Here is a 9,677-nt window from a genome sequence, read left to right as displayed (position 1 = left end):
AGAATGGACTTGAGGACACGGGGAGGAGGAAGGGTAAGCTGGGACGAAGTGAGAGAGTGGCATGGACATATATACACTACCAAATGTAAAATAGATAGCTAGTGGGAAGCAGCCGCATAGCACAGGGAGATCAGCTCAGTGCTTTGTGTTCACCTAGAGGGGTGGGACAGGGAGGGTGGGAGGGAGACGCAAGAGGGAGGAGATGTCGATACATGTATATGCATAGCTGATTCACTTTGTTATAAAGCAGAAACTAACACACCACTGTAAAGCAATTATACTCCAAAAAAGATGTCAAAAAATAATAATTATAATAAAGAATAAATTATAAAAGAAACAAATCATCCACAGTTGCCCCTTTAATACAACTGTTCTAATCCATGTCCACATGCACATGTGATATTGACACATCATAATACCAGGAGAGATACAGTTATTCTTCTGTTATTTTAATAATCTCTACTATTCATAGCTCTACTTTTCACTGGATATACCACACACAGAAATATTACGTATTTTGATAAATTTTAAACACAAGAAGTAAAATTTTATTTGACATGCCCTTCCTGATGAGTGACTTTGCTTCTCGATTAGTTCAGATATTTGTGAGTGACTATGACAATACTAGAATGAGATCTAGTTCACACTATTCCTATTTTTAAAAGTTTTGTAGACTTGATAAAGCACTAAGATATCTTACACAACAAATAAGGAGATGGGAAAAGGAGGAGCCTTGTAATTACATCAGTTACTTCTTTACATTCCTTTTTAGGTATATTTCCTCCCCCCTCCTCCAGCTCAATAAAACAAATACTAAAACTACTTTTAGTATTTGGTATATATTTAGTATAAATACTAATTTTTAGACAGGTTATTATCATGTGACAATTCAATTAGGTATATTTTCCATTTTGCTAAAAGCAGAAGATTAGAAACCATCTACTTTGCAAAAACAATCAGCTAGGGGGATTTCCCCAGTGATCCAGTGGTAAAGAATACTCCTTCCAACGCAGGGGATGCGGGTTTGATCCCTGGTTAGGGAACTAAGATCCCACATGCCGCGGGGCAACTAAGCCTGCGTGCCACAACTACTGAGCTCGCGCACCTCAACTAGAGCCTGTGTGCTGCAAACTACAGAGCCCACGAGCCCTGGAACCCACGCGCCACAACTAGAGGAGAGAAAACCGGAGAGAAAACCCTCATGCCACAACTAAAGAGGAGCCTGCATGCTGCAACTAGAGGGAAGCCCGCGCTCCACAATGAACACCCGAAGCAGACAAAAAAATAAATATTAAAAAAAAACAGAAACAAAAATAGCTAAGGGTAACCCGTTAAGCAGTCGTGAAAGTCATTCAACTTTTTAATTCTGAGAAAATATACCAGTAGAGGCTTTATCAGTATTTATTAAGAAACTTAATTATTCTTGCTAGTCTTTAACCTACAGGTTTTTTTTTAAGTTTGCTATACTCAGCACCATTTATACTCATGTATATTCATTCATTTTATTACAGCTTTGCCATATAATCTTTTTTGAAAATATTTTAACCTGTGTAAATGCTTTAACTATAGTTTCATCAAAATCTTACAGCTATAGATTTAATTTATTCAAAATAGCCAACCAAATCAGACTTGTTTTCAGTCCCAATTTTTCAATTCCAAGAAATGTGATAATATGAATTAAGGAGAATTGTAACTGTGAAATAAATTGCAAAATGCATCTTGTAAGGCAGATTATAAGTGGTCAGATCACAATTAATATAAAGACCTAATAAAATTAATTTATCCACTGTTTAATAAGTGAGCAGATGTAAATAAGTCAATATGTTCTTCCTCCTTACTTAATTTGGATTATAATGCAGAACTAAATTTTTAAGTTACATATGAAACAGGAATATGATTAAAAAAAAACAACCCATGAAATTTCTTCAGTAAATATACATATGTATATATACTGAACTCTGATCCTCTAGTCGTTAGGAATAGTTAAGTATAATAATCACAAACAACATGATTAATCTAATAAGACATCATGATAAAAATTTTCTATATATTTAATAAATAGGAGAGGTATACACTGCTAAAAATTAACAGATTTGTAGTCAACACATAATTTTACTTTTTAATAGGGGGCAGCAGATAGTAAAGATGTTATAAAGACTGTCACTGAAATAAATACATCATGATTTTAGGTTTTTTTTTTTTTTTTTTTTTAGGTTTTTAACAACTAATTGACCAGTGCATACCCAGTCTAAAGGAAATCACATAAAAGTTTATCCACAGGCTTTACCTGATTTGCTGTGAAAACGTCTGTTTCAAAGAGTCAGTCTCACTAAACTATGCTGCTCAAGCTGTTCAAAGGTGCTTTTCTTTCCAACTAAGACATCCCTCAGGATAAGTACTGAGAAGGCCTGAAAAGAACTGTGCTCTTAAAACAAGTGGAAAAGCCACTTGTGGCCTCCAGATGCTCTCTTTGCTTTACACGACTGGATTCCTTTTCAAGAACTACGCACCCTTTGACTAAAGCGGATGTAAAAGAAGCACAGTTGCCCCACTTCACTACCATGTAGTGTCTAAATTGAGAACAACCGAACACACACCAACACACCCAGGCTCTTATGTCAAGCTTCATCTGTAACAGAGGACACAATTCAGAAGGTGAAGACAGGAAACCCAGGGGTAACGGCACCATCATTAGTCATCAAGGGAGGTTTCCTCCTTGCCTGGAACCTCAGAGAAGCATATGCTCTAATAGGATACGGGATGGTGGAGAATCTGCCCTTCTTTTATGTCATATGGAAGAAAGTTTATTTTGAATTTAAAAGTCAGTTCTCAGGCAAATCATTTTTAAGTACGGTTGGCAGAACTTGAGGATCTGTAAATTAATTCCCTTACAACTATCCAGGATCAAGGAGTCCTTGAACTCTCTGCTCTTCTCTGGATGTGGCCTCCCCAGGGGGCAGTGGGCACCTCACAGAGCACAGAGAGCAGGGCCATTTGTCCAGGGTCACTTTGTCCCTCGGGAGTATGGATTTCAAGTCTCCCCAAACTCTTGTTTTTGAGTTTGCAGAGAAGAGTATGGTCTTTACTGAAAGAAAATCTAAATGTTGTCAGTCTGAGAAGAAACCCGCTGTGGGATGCGGTACCTTTTAAATTTTTTAATTTTATTTTTAAATCACTGTTGCCTCACTGATTGGACTCTGCTTACAACATGTTCCCCAGTTCTGAAAGAGCTACGATTTGCCTGCCAACAAATTCTTGATGAATGTCAAAGGTATAACTTTACTTGTGCTAATCCTATTTAAATCAGATGAGATACTAATATCAGAAGAATTTTATCAGTTTGCCTTATAATTTTCATATCAGTTCCCCATTTTTTCAAGAGAAGGTAATTTATCCGGAGAGCTAAACGCCTCAACGTGTACGTAATTTATTAGATTATAACCTCAGACATGTGTAGCAGACACAGCAGGTACAAACATTTAACTGGCTTGAAAAAATTCCTGGTGGTAGGAGAGCTGATTGCCCCTCACAAGGAATAAAAGACTGCTTTGGACCCAGAGAAGGTGGAGGCCTGTCTCTGTTATTTACTGTGTGGTGAGCTTCAGGAAACCACTGAGACTCTGGGATATCGATAACTCAGATATCTCACCTGGAAGAGAGGGATACAAGTGTTCACCTACGCTGCACAGCTGCTGTGAAAACAGCGTAATGTAGGTCCAACCCCCAGGCTGAGAACATGACTGGCAGGTATTTTTCAACAGGCAGTTTTCATTACTTCACAGCTTACCAGAACCATATCCAGGTATTGGCCCTTTGGTCTGAAGGTCTGGGAGCCCCACGTTTAGAGCGTTGGGGACCATGTTGTCCAGATGCGGCTTGGGCCCAACGGGATGAGACGGCGAATGCTTCATGCTGGGCTGCCTCTGCTGCTGCTGCTGCAGGGCGCTCACCATTCGAGCCAGCTGGGGGCGAGCAGGCCAAGGGAAAAGGGACACGTGAGAAGCCAGCACCCTGAACCTCACGGGGAAAGGCGGCGTTCGAGTCGGGTCTGCCGTCGGAGAGGGTAAGCAGAGACGCACGTCTCCCGTGGAGCACCAGGGGGACCCTTCCAGCGCCACGTACCTGCTGCTCCTGCTGCTGGCGCACGGCTTGGGAAAGCTTCCTCTGGTTCTGTAACAACTGCTGCTGTTGCTGCTGCTGCAGGAGCAGCTGACACGCCTGCAAAGCAGGGGAGAAAGGACGAAAGTTTCCTGAGACAGACTTCCTGGGAAAACTGAAAGGGCCTGTGAACGAGTCAAGTGCCTGCGAGGGAAGCACCGCCGAGTTCCCAGTCTACGGGTCACCTTTACCTGCAGTTGAGCTGATATATCGACCCTTAAGCACACTCAACAGTTTGCATGAAATGAGGCAAATAAAAGCTGAAGAGAAAGAAGAAAAAAAAAGAAAAAAAAGCAAGTAACCTTTTTAGCTATAGCAGGAAAATCTGCTACTTACCAACTGAAACTGGGGAATTTGTGGAAGCTGGCTCAGCATGGCAATTTGTTGAGGAGATAACTGGGGCCCCACATTGAAAAGACCTGGATTCAGGCCACTGTTGGGAAACTGCTTGAGCATTGAGGCAGAAACCTAGCCAAAAGAAGGAACTTTCAGAATTTATCAAAATAAATTTTTTTTTCCCGTGAAATGAATCTTATTAGAGCTAAGGCAAGCACTGCCAATTTTTTCCTTGAAAAATATTTATGAAAAATATTAAACGATTGGGAGCAATACACCAAAGTGTTAACAATGGTTGTCTTTGAGTGGTGAAATTACAGGAGCTTTTTAATTCTCTTTTTAGACTTTCCAATTTTTCTACAATAAAAATTATGAATTTTACAATCTAGGAAATATCAAGAAAAAAATAACGATAATATAACTTTTGTCTGAGAAGTTATTACCGGAAATGTGCTACAAAAACATCCACTGAACCCACTGAATCGGTGAGTGCCACGGAGAACAAACTTACTCCCTCCTCCATGAGCGGTAAATAGCATTCTGGTCAAAAGCTTAGTTCCAGAGGCAGACTGTGTGGGCCTGCCATTTCTAAGGTATAGGACTCAGAGCAAGTGACTTACTTAACCTTTCTAAGCCTCACTTTCCTTATCTCCAAAATGGTTGTTTGAGGATATTACGAGTTAGTCCATGTCAAATGCTTAGAAATGCGCTCCGTACATGTTCATATTATTTCACAGGATGGTTCTTCAGATGTCCAGACGATGATTACAGCTCCCCTGCATCTCATCTCCAGGCTACATATGATCAGTTCTCTCACCTGTATCTCACTCAATTTCTCAACGCAGAGCCCGGGACAGAAAAGCCATTTCCTAAAGTTGTCTAATACTGGGTAGACCTGGCCATCACTAACCATTCTTCTAAAAGCCATGCTTTTAACAAACAGTTCCTAAGATCTCAACTTCTCTGATGATCATATCATAACTCCTAACTCACACATTAAGCTTACTGTCAATTAAAATCTACAATATTAAAACTGTAGATGGGGCATTAAATTAAAATTACACGGGGCGTTTTACTCCCCCATGTAATTTTTAAGCAGCTGGGTTTAAAAATTTTATTAATTTATGTTTTGATCCTTAGGACTTTACATTTATCTTTATATGCATGGCACATAGCAATTGCTCGATAAACACCGAATAGATGAATGAACCTCTCATATTTTAACTTACTAACAGTCACCCCACCAAGTTATTTTCTACCTATTATTTCACTTATTCCCAGTTTGAGTTTCCCCATCTGGTGACTGATGGGAATGTTGAACTTGACAGAGCTGAAGAGAAATCTAGTCACGTGCCACTAAAAACGTCCTTCCAACCTGAAACTGGTCTAAGTCCAGGAATAGTCAATCATTTCTAATCAACACAACTGTTTTAGACAGCTCGTCAAATGACTTGTCAGAATAGAGATACAATAACTTTATCGTTCCTATAATCCAAAATTTTTTTACCAATCGGTGAAGAAAACGAGTTAAGTTCAAATATGTTAGCAAACTATGATTCTCGATTCCTAGTACAGGTGCTCAGAAACCATGTTTTTGATAATCTTGTCTAGAATCTTGCTTGGAATTGGCACCAAGTTCATCAGTCTTTAAGCCACTTTCCTTGTTCTTTCAAAATTAAAAAAAAAAAAAAAAAAATTCCCCCATTCTCCTTACTTCATTGCAGGGGAGGGGTGCTTCTTTCCCATTGCTGACCTGAGGCTCCACACACAGGGGCATCCACCTTTAACATAACACTCTGGGCCTCTTTCCTTTACGTCCTGACAGCAAGCCCACAGGGAGCACTGCCCTATTCCAGTTACTAGGGGGTAAGTTTGGAATTCAGTATTAGGAAGCTCACATTCTCCAGTATCAGCTTTCTCGGTAGTAAAGGGGACATTTAGGCCCCTGGAAGCCTTCCTCTTTTTGTCTTAAAAATTCAGGATTTGGGCAGGAAAGAGGGGTTGTCATTATTAAACCCTCCTCCTTGAAGACCCCAAGCATTCTTCAAAGATCACAGTCAGGGCTCCGCAATTCTTTCCACAAATTCTTTCTCTGCTGTAGGATTTAATGCATCTTAAACCCTTTCAGTTGAACATCCTTATTCTTAACAGAGAAGACAAAAGCAGTAAAAATTTTCTTTCCACTTAATCAGTCAGCATTATATGAAGAGTCCAAAGCTATGATTCCTTTCCCAGTCACCACATTGCACCAAACCGAGCTCTAAGACACTTTTGACCTGCCTACATTTTTACAAGCCTCAACTTATTTTGTGTTTTAATCTCCCAGCATGACTCTCACACATTCACCCTTGCTTGCATACCCTTACTTTCCATCTTTTAAAAATGACCCTAATAAAACGTGAGTCATCAGAAAGCTTTCATCAGAAGGCCACGGGATCTTCCCATGTTACCTTTCTCTAGCATCACAGTCAAAATTAAATTCCTCAGCTTCCTAATACTTTTGAGTCACTGTCTCTGCTACATTCTGAAGAATATGTCTATCTTTTCTTTGACACTTTCTAGTCTAAAAACATCTAAGTTCAAGTTTCCTATACTTGGCTCACCAACTCGTTTTCTTCCAAGATCTCAGGCACTTGCACTTAAACTATCAATTCTCTCATTTTGGAACGTATTTTGATTTAAAGTAATAGTTTTCCCAGCTGCTTCCTTTCTACTCTCTACGAGATGCTGAGTGTTGCCAACCAATTAAAAAACGTGTTTGACGCTACCATATAAAAAACAGATAAACAACAAGGACCTACTGTATAGCATGGGGAACTATATTAAATATCTTGTAATAACCTATAATGGAAAAAATCTGAAAAAGAACAGATATATAGATATATATAACCGAACCACTCTGCTGTACACCTGAAACTAACACAACATTGTAAATCAACTATACTTCAATTAAAAAAAAAAAGATAAACTGACTTAAAACAAAACAAAACAAAACAAAACAAAAACCCACCTTATTTGATTTTCTATTTTAACACACCCCTAGCAGATAGGAGCTCAAAGCAGGCACACCATTACTGTGCACTTTACCTCTGCACGAGTTTTATGGCCAGCACGAGGGACAGACCTTCCACAACTCCTCTCAAATAATAATTCTTCTTCATCTCTCCTTTGAGTTCACCCAAATGGTCACCAGTGTGGCTTAACTTATTGTCTCTGATATAATGGTTCTAACCTCACTGTATTAAAAGGTTTTTTTCTTTTTTTTGTTTGGGGGGAGGCGGGAGCAGTCGGGGACAGGGAAGGAGGCTACGAGTGGAGATATATCCTACGCTATCACACCATATTCCAAACCAGAGTCTTAGACCATACCTCAGTGACTCATGAAATCGTATTTCTTACCTTCACAGTGTGAATCTTAAATTCATTTGGTTTAGCAACAATACCAGGTTGAACTGTGTCTCCTACCCCCCCAAATTCATGCCCAACTGTGATCTGAGAATGTGACCTTATTCAAAAGTAAGATCTTTGTAGACAAAATCAAGTTTCAGATGAGAACGTAATGGATTACAGTGGGCCCTAATTCAATGACTGGTGTCCTTAGAAGAAGAGAAAGTCCAGAGACACACAGGGCAGAATGCCACGTGAATATGGAGGTGGTGATGGGAGTGATGCATCTACACGTCAAGGAACACCAAGCCCTGCCAGCAGCCACCAGAAACTAGGAGAGAGGCACGGAACAGACCCTCCTCTGGAGCCTGCAGTAGGAACCAACCCTGATGACACCTTGCTCTCGGACGTCTAGCCTCCAGAACTTGTAAGAGAATAAATGTCTGTTGTTTTAAGCTACCCAGTTTGTGGTCATTTGCTGTGGCAGTTTCTAGAAAAGAAACGAATACAATAACTCTGTTTGCAGGCCTGTGCCATCTGGTATGTTAACTACTAGTCTCATGTGGCTATTGAGCAGCTGAAACACGGCTAACCTAAGTGGAGATGTGGGTTTGTTTGTTTTTTTGCCGCAGCACGTGGCATGCAGGATCTTAGTCCCCCGACCAGGGATCGAACCCATGCCCCCGGCAGTGGAAGCTTGGAGTCCCAACCACTGGACTGCCAGGGAAGTCCCGAGATGTGTTTTAAGTGTAAAATACACACCAGATTTCAAAGACTTGGTATTAAGAAAAGGAAAGTAAAAATTTTAATATAATTTAAAAATACTGAGTAAAGGTTGAAATGATAATAATTTAGATATATTGGTTAAAAGAATATATATTATTAAATTAACTTTACCAGTTTCTTTTTATCTTTTAAATGGGGCTACTAAAACCTTTATATTCCGTTATGTGGCTTGTGTTACATTTCTACTGGACAGTGCTGCTCCAGGCTGTCTGTACTGATCAGCATGTTTCTAACTTCCTTTCCAAAGCTTTCATCTATGATTCATGGGAAATCTCCTTTGCTTATTTTCTTTCCCAACCTACTGCCCTCCAAAATAAAGAGCCATTGTCTGAACTGTCATTTCTCCTCTCTTCTTTCTGTTTTATTTTTTAAAATTTTTATTTATTTATTTATGGCTGCATTGGGTCTTTGTTGCTGTGCGCGGCTTCTCATTGCAGTGGCTTCTCTTGTTGCGGAGCATGGGCTCTAAGCGTGCGGGCTTCAGTAGTTGTGGCTCACAGGATTCAGCAGTTGTGGCTCACAGGCTTCAGTAGTTGTGGCTCGTGGGCTCTAGAGCGCAGGCTCAGTAGTTGTGGAGCACGGGCTTAGTTGCTCTGTGGCATGTGGGATCTTCCCGGACCAGGGCTGGAACCCGTGTCCCCTGCACTGGCAGGCAGATTCTTAACCACTGCGCCGCTAGGGAAGCCCTCTTTCAGCTTTTAAAAATAAATTTAGGGCTTCCCTGGTGGCGCAGTGGTTGAGAGTCCGCCTGCCGATGCAGGGGACATGGGTTCGTGCCTCGGTCCGGGAAGATCCCACGTGCCGCGGAGCGGCTGGGCCCGTAAGCCATGGCCGCTGAGCCTGCGCGTCCGGAGCCTGTGCTCCGCAACGGGAGAGGCCACAACAGTGAGAGGCCCGTGTACTGCAAAAAAAATAATAATAATAAAAAATAAAATAAAAAATAAAAATAAATAAATTTATTTATTTATTTATTTTTGGCTGAGTTGGGTCTTCGTTGCTGTGCGTGGGCT

General features: G+C 40.5%; 1 protein-coding gene across 18 annotated transcripts in view; it reads right to left on the bottom strand.

Moving 5' to 3' along the window:
- Positions 1-9,677, bottom strand: part of TNRC6B (trinucleotide repeat containing adaptor 6B) — a 283,431-nt gene that overhangs the window by 29,728 nt on the left and 244,026 nt on the right. For all 18 annotated transcript variants that reach the window (XR_008617589.1, XR_008617590.1, XR_008617591.1 and 15 more), the window contains 3 exons: positions 4,495-4,626; positions 4,123-4,218; positions 3,788-3,962 (listed from right to left, as the gene is read on the bottom strand). Coding sequence is in view for 15 of the 18 variants with exons in the window: in XM_028490624.2 (XP_028346425.1) it covers positions 3,788-3,962; positions 4,123-4,218; positions 4,495-4,626 (403 nt within the window). In the remaining 3 variants the exon portion in view is untranslated. The remainder of the gene's footprint in view (positions 1-3,787; positions 3,963-4,122; positions 4,219-4,494; positions 4,627-9,677) is intronic.

Source organism: Physeter macrocephalus, chromosome 6, assembly GCF_002837175.3.
Source record: "Physeter macrocephalus isolate SW-GA chromosome 6, ASM283717v5, whole genome shotgun sequence".
NCBI lineage: Eukaryota > Metazoa > Chordata > Mammalia > Artiodactyla > Physeteridae > Physeter > Physeter macrocephalus.
Note: the sequence above shows the minus strand (reverse complement) of the source record. Positions and strands in the feature narration are given on the sequence as shown.